Source organism: Tursiops truncatus, chromosome 18, assembly GCF_011762595.2.
Source record: "Tursiops truncatus isolate mTurTru1 chromosome 18, mTurTru1.mat.Y, whole genome shotgun sequence".
In the NCBI taxonomy this organism is placed as follows: domain Eukaryota; kingdom Metazoa; phylum Chordata; class Mammalia; order Artiodactyla; family Delphinidae; genus Tursiops; species Tursiops truncatus.
In genome coordinates, this window is record NC_047051.1 from 25,294,785 (window position 1) to 25,313,735 (window position 18,951).

Genomic DNA, 18,951 nt, shown 5'->3' on the forward strand with positions numbered 1-18,951 from the left:
AAGAAACAGGAAATATTTTATGAAATTATTTTGATTTATAATACAAAGTTGATTACAATTAGTTGATTTTATTTCCATTAGATAATAATATATTTAGTTCATCTGAAGATGACATTGTTGTTGCCCCAATCACCCATGTATCCGTCACATTAGATGGGATTCCTGAAGTGATGGAAACTCAGCACGTTCAAGAGACATATGCACACTCACCAGGACGCTCATCACCAGAACAACCTAAGAGAAAGAAAGGTGGGTGGTTAATTTGTTAAGGGAAAACAGTCAACTCTTGATGTGGAATCTAAATATAACTTTTATTCAAGGATATTTCTACCTGAATTAAAACTTACGTGAGAAAAAATTGAATGTACAAAACAGAGTTATTTCTTCGTATTAGATGAATTTAAAGAATTATTTTATACTTTTTTATACATTTAAAATACTTGGTCTACCTCACAGAAAAGGGATTTTCCAACTTTCTAAAGCCTCAATCTTTTATCTAAACTCTTTTATCCAAGCTCAGAAAGAGCTCAGGGGTAAGGGCTGAGGTCAGTTTCCTTCCGCAGAACATAGTTTGAAAACCACCAGCATAGATTCCAGTATAAGATTCCAGTGGGAAGAATACAAGTTGGGAATCAGCAGGTAAGTAATTGAGGAGGGAAATGTTAGAATGTGTTAGAGGGAATTTTAAAGTTTTCACAAATTAGGACCATACTTACATTCTAACACTGACACTCTTCCCACTTCATTGCCTTTTGATTCTACCCCAGCTTGTTTGATATTTTGAGTTTAATATCTTGGTTGATGGCATCACCAGCCACCACATAACCTAACTTCACATGAAAGTAAGGGAAATTCCAAGAGCCAAAAATGCAGAGGAAAATAAGAGTGACCTGACACTGCAACAGCTCTGAGGGCTGAGAAGGACATGTCAGTCTGGATGTCCAAGGGGCTTGGTTTTATTGCCCACATAGAGGCAGATGCTTAAGTCTTGGTCCAGTGCAAGATGGGCTATTAGACAGAGACCTCAGCATATAATTGGGATCCCTTAGCTGTACCCTAAGGGGAAAAACAGTCCACCCTTTGGCACAGACAGATGTTAAGAAGCTTGTATTTCTTAGCTGGGTGGAAAAAATTTTTCCTTTGAGAATTCATAATCCTAGGTTTGTCTTAACTTAGGTTTATGATTAGATTTTAAACTGTTACTGACGTTAGGAATTTCCAGCCAAGTAATTAACATAACAATGGCCCCAGGCTGGCAGTAACTTTGGGCACCAGGCGAAGCTCTTGTAAAATTGCTTTGGCACGTCGTATGTTTAATCCAGGCTGCACAGTATTTCTTCAAATAAAACCCTGTTGAAGGTGAACTCACATTTCAGTATCACAGAATGCATAAGAAAGATACTTCCTGAATGAGAAGCAGCAGACATAGAAAACCCTAAGGTTAGTTTGCTAAGAACCTCAGATAATAGGATTATCAAATAGAAACTTTCAATGAATATGATTGTAATTATTAATGCAAGGGAATAAAAAGCATTGTCAAAGAATGAGACTATTAAAAAATACCAGGTGAAACTTCCTCTTCTAGTCCAGATGGAGTAACAGAACCTGACTTGGCAACAATTTATTGGATATGTCACCAAAAGCACAAGCAACAGAAGCAGAAATTAGTAAGTGGGACTACAATAAACGAAAAGACTCTGCACAGCAAAAGAAACAATCAACAACATGAAAATGCAACTTACAGAATGGGAGAAAATATTTGTAAATCATATATCGGATGAGGGGTTAATATCCAAAATACATAAACAATTCGTATAACTCAATAGCGAAAAAAAATCCAATTAAAGAATGTGCGGAGGACCTGAATAGACGTTTTTCTAAAGGAGACATACAAACAGCTAGCAGGTACATGAAAAGATGCTCAGTATCACTAATCATCAGGGCAGTGTAATCAAAACCACAGTAAGATACCACCTCACACCTATAGAATGGCTAGAAAAAGTGATAGAAAAGACAAGAGATAGAGTGTTGGTAAAGATATGGAGAAAAGGGAATCTTTCTGCACTGTTGGTAGAAATTTAAATTGGTACAGCCACTGTAGAAAACGGTATGGAGGTTCCACAAAGAGTTAAAACTAGAAATACCGTATGATTCAGCAATCCCACTTCTTAGGTGTATATCCAAAGGAAGTGAAAACAGGATGTTAAAGAGATACTTGCACTCCCATATTCTCTGCGGCATTATTCACAGTAGCCAAGATTTGGAAACAACTAAATCTTCATCCACAGATGAATGGATAAAGAAGATGTGATATAAATACACAGAATGGAATATAATTCAGCTGTGAGAAAGAGGGAAATCCTGCCATTTGTGACAGCATGGACAGACCTTGAGGGCTTTCTGCTAAGTGAAATAAGTCAGAAAGACAAACACTGTATGCTATCTTTTTTTTTTTTTTTTTTTTTTTTGCGGTACGCGGGCCTCTCACTGTTGTGGCCTTTCCCGTTGTGGAGCACAGGCTCCAGACGCGCAGGCCCAGCGGCCATGGCTCACGGGCCCCGCCATTCCGCGGCATGTGGGATCTTCCTGGACCGGGGCACGAACCCGTGTCCCCTGCATCGGCAGGTGGACTCTCAACCACTGTGCCACGAGGGAAGCCCTATGCTATCATTTTATGTGGAGTCTGAAAGAGCCGCACTCATGGAAACAGAGAGAAGAATGGTGTTTGTTGCGGGGTGGAGGAAATGGGGAGATGTCAGTCAAAGGGTACAAACTTCCATTTATATGATGAGTAAGTTCTGGGGACTCATGTACAAGCATGGTGACTATGGAAATTTCTAAGAGAATAGATCTTAAGTGTTCTCAGAAAGGAAGTGATTATTATGTGAAATGATGGGTATGTTAACTAACCCTACTGTGGTAATCATTTTGCAATATATAAATATATCAAATCATCATGTTGTACCCTTTAAACTTACACAATATGTCAATTATATATCAATAAAGCTAGAAAAAAAAACCCAACAAAAACAGAACCTGGATTTACCCTCCTGTTTGAAACAGCTAAAACCACAGATAAAATATATGAAGCAATGGTACTAAAGAAAGTGGTGGACATCTGTCAACAAAAGTGAGTGATTCCTGGGAAACAGGAAACCAATGAGGTGAGCCCTATGATTACCCCACCTTCCTGCATGGAGGAAATATTTTTGGAAAACAGTTTGAAAATTCCTTAAAGAACTTAATGTATACTTAACATGTGACCCAGCCATTCTACTACTCAGTATTTACCCAAAAGACATGAAGCCATACATTTAACAGAAAAACTTATGCGTGAATGAAGGTTCTTCGCAGCTATATTTGCAGTAGCCCCAAACTGGAAACGACCCAAACGTCCATCACCTGCTGATTGGATAAACAAATTTGTGGTATATCCATACAATGAAAGACCACTCGGCAATGAAATGAAATGTACCATTGATACATAAAACAAAAACGGATGAATTTCAACATAATTATGCTAAGGGAAAGAAGGCAGACTCCCTCCCCCTCTGCCAAAAACAAGAAGAGTATGGTTCTGTTTATATAAAATTGTACAAACTGTAAATTAATCTATAATGACAGAAAATATATGAGTGGATTGGGCAGGGTGGGGAAAGGTGAGATGTGAGGATTACAAAAGGGCACAAAGCACTTTTGGGGGCGAAGAATATGTTTATTATCTTTGAGTGTAGTGATGGTTTCACAGGTGTATACATATGTCAAAACTTATCAAATTGTAAATTTAAACATAAGCAGTTTATTGTATATCAGTTATACCTCAATAAAGCTGTTTTTAGAAAGTGAAAGACTAACATGCTATTTAATGGTGAAAGGCTGATATGATAAGGAACCAAATAGAACACATAATGTATGGGTTAAACAGCAAATGAGTCACTGCTTAAGGGAGAATTTAGTGAGCTCCAGTACAGATCTGATGTAGAATAAAAAATATGAAAGTTAGAGATGTGAGGATTGCGTGAAAAGGTCTACATGTTTAATCAAAGCTCTAGGAGGAGAGCATGTGTAGAGTGAGGAAGAGGCAGTATTCAAAGATAATGACTGAGGAATTTTCAAGAATGATGTTAATCCCAGCATGGTGGATCCTGAGTAGCATAACTAAAATAGATCCAAGCCTAAATATATTATGGTAAAAATGTGGAACATCAAAGACTCCCCTCCGCACCCCGTCAAAAAAAAGAAAAGAAAAAAAAAAAGGAAGAAGAAGCAAACCAACCAGGGAGGATCTGCATTACCTGAAGAGGATTGATTATTGGATTGGCAGCTTACAAGCTCCCAGTAAAGGCTGGAAGGGCTGGATATGTTCAAAGCACTGAGAAGAAATAACTGTTACCAGAATTTCTATACCCAACTAATCTGTAATTCATGTGGAGCTGTGTACATTGCCACCGTGAACAGTAAGGAAGATGATGGAGAGGATGGATATTGGGTAGGCTACTGACAGTATCTGCCATGACTAAAACGAGTGGAGGAAAACTGGGGAATAAAGAAAATATTATCAGAGCAAGTCAATAAATAGCATAAAGTAAGATGGGAGGAATGATAGGAGCTAACTGAAGTCTGGCTTCTCTCAGTCCTTACTGTCATGAACACAGTTAGCTAGAAGTCTCTATGTCATGCAGAGGTTCTCTGCAGATGTCTGCAGTGATGGAAGTTGAGACACCAGGCTCCTACAGTCTACGTTTGTACATCTGGTAGTCTCAAGAGGAACCCGGCCTTAAGAGTGACTTTTTTGACCCTCTTTTCCTTGACTCTTACCTTAACTTCAGAAATGTTTTCCTGGGAATTCCCCAGCAGTCCAGTGGTTAGGACTCCATGCTTTCACTGCCCAGGGCCTGGGTTCAACCCCTGGTTGGGGAACTACAATCCCGCAAGCCACGTGGCATGGGCAAAAAAAAAAAAAAAAAACCGTTTTCCTATTCAGTTTGTCTTGGGATGTGTTGTCACTAACCTTGTGACTTTAGCTAGGATTCTACTTTTCTAAATTACTGCCTATATTATATTACCCCAGCATTCACCCTTATGATCTAAGATCAGAGAGTCAGCTTCAAGAATGTAGGGGTAAATGGTACTAACTAAAGTATCTATTTATGCTTAATCTTCATTGTCTCTCATATACAGGGTGGTAGTCTGTTCAGACAGCATCATCAGCTTAACCTAAATCATAGGCAGCATTGCTGCCGAGTTGTGGTTCTAGATAAGTGGCAAAAACAGATCACAAACGCAGTTTTAGAATAGTTGGTTGACCCAGACTAAGGCTGCACAAAATATAGTTTAACTCTGTTGCATTGGACTTGTTGGATGCATGGATAATCATAAAGTAAATTTGTTTGCTGTAAATTGAAAGAAATATAGAAGAATGATATGTTTAAAAATACACAATAAAAATGGACTATGTGGTTCACAAAAATTTAGCCTCACTTATTTTTTATATCTCTAGAAGTTTTGGGTAGTTTCCAGTATTTGAGAACTAACCAAGAGGCAGACAAACTGTGTGGCTTATTTTCTGAGCCCAAGTTTTATCAGCATCAAGAATATTCCCCCAGATTTTAAGAAAGCACTGTCAGTATTGTCACCTCAAAGACAAAATGTAAAGTTTAAACTTAACCTCATTTTTACAAATGAGCCAAAGTATCGTTTTCTACATAAAAGTGTTTGTGATCTAACCTAAGTTAATGTCAAATTTTTACTAAAGTTATTTTCCTTTTAATAAATAGCATTTAGGAGACCAATATATGTGTTCCATGTATAAAATACTTGGCACTTGAAATTTAGGATAAATGACAAAACAGCATTTATAAACAGCTAAATTGTCCATTCCCTCTCTCTTTTGAGGGCAAATATTTATGTAGAGCCATTGTGATTTCAGGCAGAAAAACTAAACCACCACGACCAGATTCCCCAGCCACTACACCAAACATATCTGTGAGGAAGAAAAACAAAGATGGGAAGGGTAAGTACTACTACTGTAACTTCCCTATAATACTTATGGGTCAAGTAACATTCAGATTGCTTTAAAATATCTGCATATTTTAAGTAGAAACCACCAGCTTTTATTGAAATGGATCTTATTGCTGCCACATGCTTATAAGGTATGGTTACCACCTTCTGTAAAAGACTGGTAATAATGTAGTCCAAGAAATCCATCTAGGAGATTTTCACTTACCTGTCAAAATAATCCATCCTTTCATTTTTTTTTTTTTTTTTTTCGGTACGCGGGCCTCTCACTGTTGTGGCCTCTCCCGTTGCGGAGCACAGGCTCCAGACACGCAGGCTCAGCGGCCATGGCTCACGGGCCCAGCCGCTCCGCGGCATGTGGGATCTTCCCGGACGGGGGCACGAACCCACGTCCCCTGCATCGGCAGGCGGACTCTCAACCACTGCACCACCAGGGAAGCCCATCGTTTCATTTAATAAAGAGCCTCTTGGAAGAATTCAGCCACGTTAGGTTTTCAGTTCATAGACACTTTATTATATTGTCTTGGAGTTTTAGTATTTTCGTAACTGCTGCCTAAATTTGAAGAAAATTATTAAGGCTAATCTGCTGGCTCTTTATATAAAAAGAACAACTATTGAAAGGTTTTGTACAACTCTTTCTCAGTTTCTTAGGCGTAATAATGGTTCTTAAAGAGGCTGAAAAAAAAATTTGTCTCAAAGTGCTTTCTCCCTAAGTCATTACACATCTAATTGGCAGGATTGCTCTGTTCAGACATCTTATACGGGACTAATAAAAAGATCTATGTTAGACCCTAAAATTTATGACCATTATATCACCAGTACTAACTGAACTGTGTAGTATGTTTGTATAATTATAGATAGAACTTAAGAAGACCTTTAGTTGTGTTTTATTGCGTTCTTTCAAATGAAATTTTGGGCAGTTAAAAAGAAATTGCTTTTGTTTCAGGAAACACAATTTATCTTTGGGAGTTTTTACTGGCACTGCTCCAGGACAAAGCTACTTGTCCTAAATATATCAAGTGGACCCAGCGAGAAAAAGGCATTTTTAAATTGGTAGATTCTAAAGCAGTGTCCCGGTTGTGGGGGAAGCACAAAAACAAGCCTGACATGAATTATGAGACCATGGGAAGAGCCCTCAGGTACGTGAGGCTTCTGTAGTTCACTGTGTGACCAGTAGCGGTTCCTAAATACTGAAAAGTAGGTGACTTCAAAAAAGTGCGTTGGTTAAAGAAATGGTGAATTTTATTGTTGAAGGGCTAAAACCTCACTGCTTGTAGAAATGAGTGTTATTTAAGTTGAAATCTTATTTCAGTCTGGGAAAACGTTCTCCTTCCTCCCCCTAAATCTTCATGCAAACGAGATATTTTATTTATGAAGGGATCAGAAAATGTTAAGCTGTCATCAGAAATTGTAAATTGACCACAAGGCTCACGTTTTGAGTCATTAAACTTAAGTTCAGCACAAAGTAACAACTAGTGGTAATGCAGGCAATGAATAAGAGGGTGCATTTTTAAACATGAATCTCAGGTATGATGTGTAATATATTGTGTTGGAATAAATTAATGCTTCGATCATAATATTAGCCATTGTGAAAATGTTGAACAAAAGTATCACTTAAACCCACTTTTAGTTTGTTTTTCTTGTGATCATGTCATTTAGTCTTCAGGATCTGGGTATATTTGAGAAAGATTTATTAGAAATATCAGTGATCTGAGAACTCGGTAAACTTTTAAAACCAGAACTATTTAGTTACAGTTGGCATTTTATTTTTTAACTCACACTTTTTAAGTTCTTGATTTAATTAAAATAAATGACAGAATTTGAATCACTTCTATTTGTACATCATTAAGTTTTATACAGAAAATTGTTTCAGATTAACTGAAGCAAATTTAAACAGGTTAGGGACATTATAATTATAGTAAGCTATGGAAGAGAAATAAAATAACTACCCTTCATTTAGAAAGTCTTTTCTCACCTGTTTGTTTCTAGCTTTAAACTTTTGTTTATGATTAGGAAATTTTTATTGTGTTGAAGATTATTTTAGTTTATGTATAACTGAATACAATATTGATGGAATTGTCTGCTTTGAATAGGTACTATTACCAAAGGGGTATTCTGGCAAAAGTAGAAGGTCAGCGCTTGGTGTATCAGTTTAAGGATATGCCGAAAGACCTTATTTATATAGATGATGAGGATCCAAGTTCCAGCATAGAGTCTTCAGATCCATCACTGTCTTCAACAACCACTTCGAGTAGGAACCAGGCAAGTCGATCGAGAGTATCTTCAGGTCCAGGGATAAAAGGAGGAGCCACTACAGTTCTAAAACCAGGGAATTCTAAAGCTGCAAAACCCAAAGATCCTGTGGAACCTGCACAGCCATCAGAGGTTCTTAGGACAATGCAGTCCACACAGACTCCATATCCTACCCAGCTCTTCCGGACTATTCATGTAGTACAGCCAGTACAAGCTGTTCCCGAAGGAGAAGCAACCAGTAGCATGCAGGACGAAACATTAAATTCTTCCGTTCAGAGTATTAGGTGAGAAAATTAAACTTACTGGTGCAGATCATTGTACGATGTTTCTGACCAGAGTCGTCGTTAAACGTGTCAGGATTCAGAAGTGAAAATAAAACTTATATACATGTCAAGCTAGAACTCTTGGTCAACAGATTGTTTCAGCAGCGTTGCATCAGTCCTGTGATTGTATCAATGATTCCTTATTTTTATTTATTTATTATTTTTTTAAAGCACTCTTTTTTTTTTTATAAATTTATTTACTTTATTTCTCTTTGGCCGCGTTGGGTCTTCGTTGCTGTGCGTGGGCTTTCTCTAGTTGCGGTGAGCGGGGGCTACTCTTCGTTGTGGTGCGCGGGCTTCTCACTGCGGTGGCTTCTCTTGTTGCCGAGCATGGGCTCTGGGTGTGTGGCCTCAGTAGTTGTGGCGCATGGGCTTAGTTGCTCTGTGGCATGTGGGATCTTCCCGGACCAGGGTTCGAACCCATGTTCCCTGCATTGGCAGGCGGATTCTTAACCACTGCATCACCAGGGAAGACCCTATACCTTACTTTTAAACTGTGACATTACTTGATGTTATTCAATCAATTTGAATCAGTTCTCTATAGCTTTGTGTAACTGAATTAATCCATATAAGAAGGGATCCACATATAAGAAAATCCAGAGAATAGTTTCAGATCTTTTTTCAAACAAAGTTAGAAGCTGTAAAAATTTAACATAAATTTACATATCATGACCCTTTGGAATGCATTGAGTTCTAAGAAATCCACATTAGTCTTTGGGAAGATACTATCTTCTCAGATAGTATCCAGAATAGTTCTAAAGTTCAAACAGGTTGGAGGCCAAGAATCGAAGGTCTTCTTTTTTGGGCTTTTAAGTGGCAGAGTTGGAAGAATAGTTTTGTGGTTTAATCAAATCTGCCTCATAACCCCAGAAAAGACATGAAACAACAGATTAGACTGCTCTATTGCAGACACTTGGGACTGGTCTTGACTGATTTAGAATGGGGAAAAGGGAGGAAGGCAGAAAATTAGATGGACATTTTCAGGTTCTGTTTTTCCATTTCTACTGCCATGAATTTCCAGAACATGAATTATAATAAAATATAGGAGCCCCTCCAAATCCAGTAAAAATGATTCTTTGATTATTTTCATTAGCTGACTTCAATCTTACAGTTGTATATTCTAGAATATAAATGCTGGGTTTTTGTTCAATTGATCTTGAAGTATACATTACCTAGAATCAAAACAGACTTATAGACGATTCAGTCTTCCTTGTATGGTCCATTTAAACTTTCGACAAGTTTGATTTAAGAGAATTGAATTCTCTTAAATCGTTGACTTGTAAGGAGTATAAAGATCACATTTTTTCCATCTTAATTAAAGAAGTACTTATTTAACTCTGTATTTTCCCTTTAATGTTTTATTTTCCTCTAACTTCTGTTGGTTACTTACGATGACTGAATATCTGATGGAAATTATGTGGTTCCTCGCGTTGATTTCTATGCTCTTTGTCATCTTATCATTGTATGTATTTGTGTTGATATGAAACATACAATGGCCACAGCTGATCACTGGGACTCCCTTCTTGGACTGATTCAGTTGTTTTTTAGCATCTCTAATCAAAGTTTCCTTTTTAGACCTAGAGAATAAAAACAAACCAGAAGAAAAACAACAAGAGCAACAAAAACACATACCTTTAGCTCTGAAAGATAGTAAATTGTGTATTATATTGGATAGTTTATTACTCTGAATGTCAATTTCTGAGTAAGACTCACTGCCTGATATTAAAACATTGTAATTACACTCCCTACCTCTGATTTTCAAACTGTCTTTGGTGTACCTTTCAGAATCTTCATTTCCACAGTCTCAGAGTTCTGTGGACTCTGCCTGCTTCCTGTTTCTCCTATTTTTTTCTCTGGCAACCTACATGTTACCGATGCATATCATTATGTGATGTTTCTGACCAGAGCCATTCTTTGTTTAATGGCTCAAGAGTCAGCATTCGTGATAGTGCCTTCTTGCAGCTTTTGTTAGATCTAATTTGCACACAGAGTGCAGTCCAATTTCTGTAGTCTCCACTGCCAGCTCTCACTCTACTCATAATTCCTTCCTTGCTCTCCAGCTAAAGCTTACTTCTTGCCTGTACCACATTCTGGTACATAAACCAGGTGTTTCAGGTGACTTTAATGCCTGTCTCCTGCTATACATTTAAATCTGTAGGAGCTAGATTCTATTCATTGTCCTTTTCCTAACACCTAACATAGTCTGACATATAACACCCCTTCATATTTATAGAATTTATTTTGAAGTAGTGTATATGACCATTCTTTATCTCCTTTTAGAATAATGAGTTCTCTAAGTGGACTACTTATAAAATGAAGAAATATAAAATTTAACTTTTCAAACTTAAAGACAGTTTTTTTCTTTTCTTTTCTTTTCTTTTTTTGACCATGCTGTGCGGCTTGTGGGAGGGATCTTAGTTCCCTGACCAGGGATTGAACCCGGGCCCATGGCAGTGAAAGCGCTGAGAACTAACCACTGGACCGGTGGGGAATTCCCAAAACACAATTTCTTCTTTTTTTTTTTTTTTTGCGGTCCGCGGGCCTCTCACTGTTGTGGCCTCTCCCTCTGCGGAGCACAGGCTCCGGACGCGCAGGCTCAGCGGCCATGGCTCACGGGCCCAGCCGCTCCGCGGCACGTGGGATCCTCCCGGACCGGGGCACGAACCCGCGTCCCCTGCATCGGCAGGCGGACTCTCAACCATTGCGCCACCAGGGAAGCCCACAATTTCTTCTTGTAGAAATTATTATGTATTTATATGAATGTATGTATGTATCCACATACATTCTTTTTTTTAATATAAATTTATTTTATTTATTTATTTTTGGCTGCGTTGGGTCTTCGCTGTTGCACATGGGCCTTCTCCAGTTGCATCAAGCGGGGGTACTCTTCCTTGTGGTGCATGGGCCTCTCGTCGCAGTGGCACCCCCCATTGCAGAGCACGGGCTCCAGGTGCACGGGCCTCAGTAGTTGTGGCTCGCAGGCTCTAGAGTGAATGCAGGCTCAGTAGCTGTGGCGCACAGGCCCAGTTGCTCCACAGCATGTGGGATCCTCCCGGACCAGGGCTCGAAACCTGTGTCCCCTGCATTGACAGGAGGATTCCTAACCACTATGCCACTGTGGAAGCCCCACATACATTCTTAATCATTCATTTGACTTTAAAAAAAATTATTTTCTCATTTGGTTATATTTTATTTTCCTCCCCCAAATCCTACTTATTTTCACTGTAAGTATCCCAACTTTTAACTATGAGAAATTTCAAAATATGGGAAGGCTGAAATAGTACACTGAACAACTATACCATCCACCTGGATTCACAGTTGATAGCATTTTGCCTTATTTGTTTCCTCTCTATATTTATTTATACCCTTTTTTTCCTGTTTGGCTATTTGTCAAGTCAGTTGACATCACCATGACATTTCACCCCTAAATACTTCAGTGTACACTCTTTAAGAGTAGAGACATCCTAAATAATCATATTATCACTCCTAAGAAAAGTAACAGAAATTTGGCTGTATCTTTCTTGACTACTTTTTAATAAAATCAAAGACCTTTGAAATATTTTTTCTATAGTTGAGGGAAGGTCAAATGATTATGACTTAAATTTAGATTATTAAATTAATATACAGCAAGAGATGATACTTTCAAAGAACTCTATATTCATACACTTTACATATATTAATGTATAGAAAATCCTTATTGCTCAGTGAGGTGTAGGTAATATTCCTGTTTTACAGTTGAGGAAACAGAGTCAAGGAGAGGCCACGGAGCCTGGTCACCTTTAGTAAGTGGTGGAGATAGTGTTTTAATGCAAGTAGTTTAGTCTAAAGCAGTGAACTTAATGAGTTGCCATACTGTCAGTTAATTCACACAATCACATGAATTATCACTTACCTACAATGAAGTAGCAACATATTTTTTCTCAAGTTTTTCCTTTACTCTTTTCTTTGTATCTCACATAATTGCACATAGAGTTATCCCTCAGTATCCTCAGGGGATTGGTTCCAGAACCCCCTTTGGAGTCCAAAACCTGAGGATGCTCAAGCCCCTTATGTAAAATGGCATAGTATATGCGTATAAGCTCCATACACCCTCCCATATACTTTAAATCATCTCTAGATTACTTATAATACCTAAAACAGTGTAAGTGCTATGTAAATAGTTGCCAGCATGTGGCAAATTCAAGTTTTGTGGTTTGGAACTTTCTGGAAATTTTTTTTGGGGGGGCGTGGATATTTTCCACCAGAGAGGTTGGCGGAATCTGTGGATGTGGAGACCGTGGATATGGAAGGCCAGCTGTATCTATATTGAAATTGATTAAATTTCCTTAATTGATTTAGGGTATATATGCTCAGTTTTACAAATTTTAACTTTGGCTTCACAAAAATAAACCTCTGGTAAAATATTTTCCTATAATTGTTCCTTGGTAAATCTGCAAGTCCATATACCAACCCAGTATAACTTATTTCTCTATGTTTATCCAAGTACTAATAGTTTGTCTTAGGGTCTTTTAAATAATTAGCCTCTAAAAATGTATAATGTATACATTATATATTTTAAAGCAGTGTAATGGAATAGGAAGAATGTGGGCATAACCTTCTCGCCCTCCAGCCTTGTCAATTATTAGATGTGACGCTGGATCACATTAACTAACTATTCTGAGTCTGTTTCCTCCTCTATAAAATGAAGATGATATTATTTAAGCTTACAGGTGGTTGTAACAATTAAATGACACTTTCTGACATCTGATATTCAACAAAAGCCAAATATTATATTGTATATGTTTCTTAGCTTCAGAAAGTTTGAGGAATTTTAAATTACCAATATTGTACCAGTTGGTTACAAGCAGCTTACGTTTTTTAAAAGTAGTTAACTGTAATATAACCTTTGTTATATAATATAATGAGACACAACTGACAGTTTAATCATTAACTAAGAAAAAAAATAATTTAAAATTCCTGTGTTTAGGAAAAGGCTGTGTAGTATTTAATCCTTTAATCTCTGAATTTTTTATTAGTGAAAATTTATTGTTTTAGAATTTGTTCAAATAAGCTAATATATTTACATTGCAGATATATATATATATATATATATATATATATATATGTCTCAGTATATATATTTTCTGGCAGATGGCAGGCAGGTGTTCAGGAAAGGGACATCTTTTTCTGACTTGAATAAAAGCATTGAAAGTCTAGTGGTAGCCCTGATGAGCAATAGGGAAATTTTCCAAGTACATTATTGCTCATGCCACATCTGAGAGAAGGAAAGGGGAAGGGGGAGGGGTATGTATTAAAGGTTGTTAACTCCCCACAGTTTAAAGATCTAATAGAAAGTATTCATCTTTGGCTGAAGTTATTCAGGACTTAAGAAGTGACAGTATGTTGTAATGGTTAAGCACATAGGCTCTGCAGTTGAATGACCCCTTTTCTTATCTAACTGCTCACCTTATGCAAGCTGTTCAGCTACTTTGTGCATTAACTTTTTCATATGGAAAATTGGGATAATACTTATAGGGTGGCAAGGCTATACATATTTATAGATACAATCTGTGTGCTTCCTATATGCCAAGTTCTATTTTATCTATACATACATGTACATGAACTCTTGGCATGGGAAGCCCTTGGGTCTTTTTTATTTAAAAAATGGTATCTGTCAGCTACCATTTGCAGGCTTAGATTCCACCCAAGATATCCTGATTCAGGCGGGCAGGGAAGAAGGGAGGTACAGTGTATTTTGGAAAAGTGCCCTAGTTCCCGAAGTTATTCTGTATCCTTCCTACTCATCCCTTCCTGCCCAATAGTATTAGTACATCTGGCCATACCCTGCCAGCCTATTAAATCTTCATTACCTGACTCATATTCTCTTCTAGCAGTGTCCTTCAAGAGAGCTGCCGATCTCCTGCTGTAGACTACTCCTCACAGTGGTGACTATGGTGGCAAACTGAACTTGGGAATCAGTATCCTACATGTATGGGTGGGCTGCAGTTATCGTGTGTCTTTCTGCTTCCTTTGAACTTCTTCTGAGTTGTGCTGAGTCATCTTTCCATCTAACCCATTTGTCTTCTCCTCCAGAATTTCATTTCTCACATGTGACAGGGCACATAATTGTAACTTGCTAAAATTTACCTGTGATAGTCTCCTGGCAATAATTAACATTTGGTTTACGGGGACTAATCCAGTTCCTAGTCATTTGGAGTAGCAATCATCTCTCTCTTGTAAAATAGCTTTATAGAATTCAGAGGAAACACAGTTGAGATCCAGATGCTGAGTTTTTTCAACAGCATTTGTTTTATATTAACAATGGCCATAACTGTAAACTTCACAGCTGTGAACTTTTAAAATTAGATTGACTTATAATATCATTTATGTACCACTTTTCTTCAATAAATGGAATTAAAACCTTACATAAACTGGATTTTACGTTAAAGGATTTTTTAAATTTTTAAAATTTTTTTTGCGGTACGTGGGCCTCTCACTGTTGCGGCCTCTCCCGTTGCGGAGCACAGGCTCCGGACGCGCAGGCCCAGCGGCCGTGGCTCACAGGCCCAGCCGCCCCGCGGCATGTGGGATCTTCCCGGACCGGGGCACGAACCTGCGTCCCCTGCATCGGCAGGCAGACTCTCAACCACTGCACCACCAGGGAAGCCCACGTTAAAAGATTTTATGTTAAAATTGTATCTTTATGACTAAAATATGTGAAAATTACTTGAGCTGAGAAAACTGCTAAAACACGCCTTTATTTTTGCCAAGGGTTGGCCTTATTTTTTGTTCTGCCAGCCTAAAGAACCCTCATGAGTTAATTATATTCATGACTTGTTTTATGTAATATGAACCGTGAACTATTAAAATTCTTCTAATAATTCTGTCTCATACATTTAAGATTGTTTTTTATTTTAGTTAATTGAGCGTTTTCTCTATATATAGAAAAACAGGTTGAAAACAATTATAATCATGTGAAGTTTGGTAATTTGGTTGGGTATATTGATGACATTACCCCTCAAATATTAAAATGATAGTGAGTCCAATATGTTTATTTAAAAGTCCCTAATTTTCTTTCAGGCAGCTTATACATAACTTCCTTGGGAAACATTTTGATATCCTCCTCCCCCAACAAAATTGCTTCCCCATTTGTGTTAATATAGCACTTAGTATAGACTTTCTTTTTTCCCCACCAGATGGTATCGTAGTTAATGGACTGAGAGTTTTGTGTTGGGCATTTCTGTATGTGGAGTGTTTAATGCAGGGTCTGGCGCAATGTTTATGTTGTGTTGAAAATATGGGAAGGAGCATTTGAAATGAATAACTCATGTTTTGTCAAAGTGAGTTGTCAAATGTTAAGTTTTAAACAATGTAGAATATGCTAATTTCCTCACTTTTATTTCATAATCTCAATAGGACTATACAGGCTCCAGCCCAAGTTCCTGTGGTCGTATCTCCTGGGAATCAGCATTTGCACACAGTAACACTTCAGACAGTGCCAATCACAACAGTTATAGCCAGCACAGATCCATCATCAGGTGCTGGATCTCAGAAATTTATCTTACAAGCCATTCCATCATCACAGCCCATGACAGTACTGAAAGAAAATGTTGTGCTCCAGTCGCAGAAGCCGGGCTCTCCTCCTTCCATTGTCCTGAGTCCTGCCCACGTACAGCAGGTTCTTACCAGCAATGTTCAGTCCATTTGCAATGGAACCGTCAGCGTGGCTTCATCTCCGTCCTTCAGTGCTACCACACCTGTGGTGACCTTTTCTCCTCGCAATTCACAACTGGTTACTCACCCACCTGGCACTGTAATCACTTCAGTTATCAAAGCTCAAGAAACAAAAACTCATATACAGGAAGTAGAGAAAAAGGAGGTTGAAGATAACTTGAAAGAAGGCACTGGGGAAACTGAGCAGCAGTCACAGCCTTATGTGATGGTGGTATCCAATGGATTTACCTCTCAGGTAGCTATAAAAAACGAACTGCTGGAACCCAACTCTTTCTAAGTAATATACCAAAGGAATTACAGATGGTGGTTTTTTAATTGAACATTTTCAGTTGTATGCAAACTATTGATTGATTCTAAGGTAAATTCTCCAAATGTTCCTAATTTTATAGTTACTTGTTAAAAATAATAACTTAGAGTTAATTTTGACTTTGTTAGATGAGGGGAGGAAAACCCAAGTGTTTCCTTTTGTTCTTCAAATGTTTCAGAATTCAATTGTGAAGGAACAGGCGTTTTATACTATGAAGACATTCTTTTGAGATTTTTTCCAGTGGCTATATCATAAGCATTTTTAAAGTTTCTTTTTAAATTTTACATTGTATTAGCTTTTCTGATTCTTCTGTAAATACAGTACTTAAATATGACATCAGGAAATTTATATAGGAGCTATTTTCATTCCACTTGTATAGGTTAAGTCTTGACTCTTTCAAATGCAAGACACCTATTTTATGCCTTGTTAAAATTATGATTTCACTTAGATCGACTTTAGTTTGTTGCACTGTATATTGAACTATGACTATGTAAATTATAACATTAAAAATCGAAATGTGCCCATGATATGGCTGAACCTGTTTCAGAAGCAGGATAATATAAAAGTATCAGCCTAAGAGTGGCTCTCCTACTAACTAGTTGTATAACCTTGGGCAAGCCACTTGACCTTTCTGGGCATCATAAGAGGAGGGATGTATTGGATTAGATTAGATGAACTCCAATTTCCTATCTAGTTCTAAATTTTATGATTCTAAGCCCTATGTTTTAAGCTTATCTCCTACTGTAAATATAGCTAAAATATTGCAGAAAAATTAATGACCCTACAAAATTCATTTTGCTGTTACCTGTTAAGATTTGCTCTGAACCTGAATTCCTCCTAAATACTTTGTTCATTAACTCTTTAGGCCACTGTGCATTGTGGTCCACTAGTAAAAAACTTATGTTGCTGAGTGCTAAATGATATACTGCTTTTCTGAAAGAGTCAGGGCTCTTTAAGGCCCCAGAAAGCAGCCAAGCCTTGGGCTAATCTGGCTGAGTAGTCAGTTGCTATAAAAGCATAATTGCTTTATATTTTGGATCATTTTTTTTTATTGAGAGTGGGGGGAGGGGGAATTGCATACAAAGATATACATTATATATCCCAGTTTCTGAAATGCAATAGTTTTTAGATTACTTTTTCAACTGTAAATAATGTACATTTAATTTCACAAGAAAAATTGTTTTCTGCAAATTTTCTAGTATAGCAAAAAGAAATTTTTGTAGTTGAAAGAATCATTATGTTTAGAGGTCTAATGTTATATGTTTTCATGTTACAGAGTGAATTTGTATTTAAACAAAAATTTAAATTTTGGAATCCTCTAAACGTTTTTGTATCTTTAATTGGTTTATTATTAAATAAATCATGTAAAAATCCTGTGTTTTTGTTTTCAAGAAAATGTTCCTTAAGAACAAGTATACAGACAATGTTGCTAGTATTACAGTGTTATTAAACGTTTATATAACAGCCTCCATTAGTCAGATTAGAATTGCAGAATGTCATCCTCTCAGTTTTCCTTTCTACCATGCCAAATGGCAGTTTCCGGACACGACACAATGGATTACAAAGCTCCAAAAATTAGAAAATAAAATGTTCCCAGCGATAATATTAAACACACTCTAAAAAACAAGTTTTCTAATTAGAAATTAGATCAGTTAATTGTTAAACTTGGAAAACACAGAAACAGAAAAATGTAACAAAATTAAAATCTCAATCCAATACGCCTATACCCAGTAGTAACTTCCACTTATTCATTTCCTCATGTCAGTTAATATTCTTCCCAAATATGATTTTTTTTTTTTTTTTTTTTTTTTTTTTTTTTGCAATACGCGGGCCTCTTACCGTTGTGGCCTCTCCTGTTGCGGAGCACGGGCTCCAGACATGTAGGCTCAGCGGCCATGGCTCATGGGCCCAGCCGCTCCGCGGCATGTGGGATCTTCCCGGACGGGGGCACGAACCCGCGTCCCCTGCATCGGCAGGCAGACTCTCAACCACTGCGCCACCAGGGAAGCCCCCCAAATATGATTTTTAAAGGAGCATTCTTATCTCTGAAGATGGAGGGAAACAGAGAAGAATCTGAAGGAACAGACCTTGCTAGTTTTCTCCAGTTTACTACCCTTAGCTTATACCCTTCTGTTCCATTGTTTTTCTATGACTTTCCATTCTTCATCAAACCTAGTATAAAAATGTTCAGGCTTAACCATTTCTTTGAGTCTTCATTTCCTTATGGAAGCTCCCACGTTACAGAAAACTTAATATGCTTTTCTTCTTTAATGTCTTTGTCAGTTTGAGCTTTAGGCCCAGGCAGGGACCCTAAGAGGATCAAGGAAGAGTTTTCCT

General features: G+C 37.6%; 1 protein-coding gene across 8 annotated transcripts in view; it reads left to right on the forward strand.

The window, feature by feature from the left end:
* The window catches only part of ELF1 (E74 like ETS transcription factor 1), a 105,218-nt gene extending 87,226 nt beyond the window's left edge, over nt 1–17,992 (forward strand). For 4 of the 8 annotated variants that reach the window (XM_073795258.1, XM_073795257.1, XM_073795259.1 and 1 more), the window contains 6 exons: nt 82–249; nt 5,930–6,013; nt 6,965–7,157; nt 8,112–8,555; nt 14,468–14,518; nt 15,990–17,992. In XM_073795258.1, the coding sequence (XP_073651359.1) occupies nt 82–249; nt 5,930–6,013; nt 6,965–7,157; nt 8,112–8,555; nt 14,468–14,518; nt 15,990–16,584 (1,535 nt within the window). In that variant the 3' untranslated portion in view covers nt 16,585–17,992. The remainder of the gene's footprint in view (nt 1–81; nt 250–5,929; nt 6,014–6,964; nt 7,158–8,111; nt 8,556–14,467; nt 14,519–15,989) is intronic. The other 4 variants (XM_073795261.1, XM_019936457.3, XM_019936460.3 and 1 more) reach the window with 4 other exon arrangements.
* The last annotated feature ends 959 nt before the right edge of the window (nt 17,993–18,951 follow it).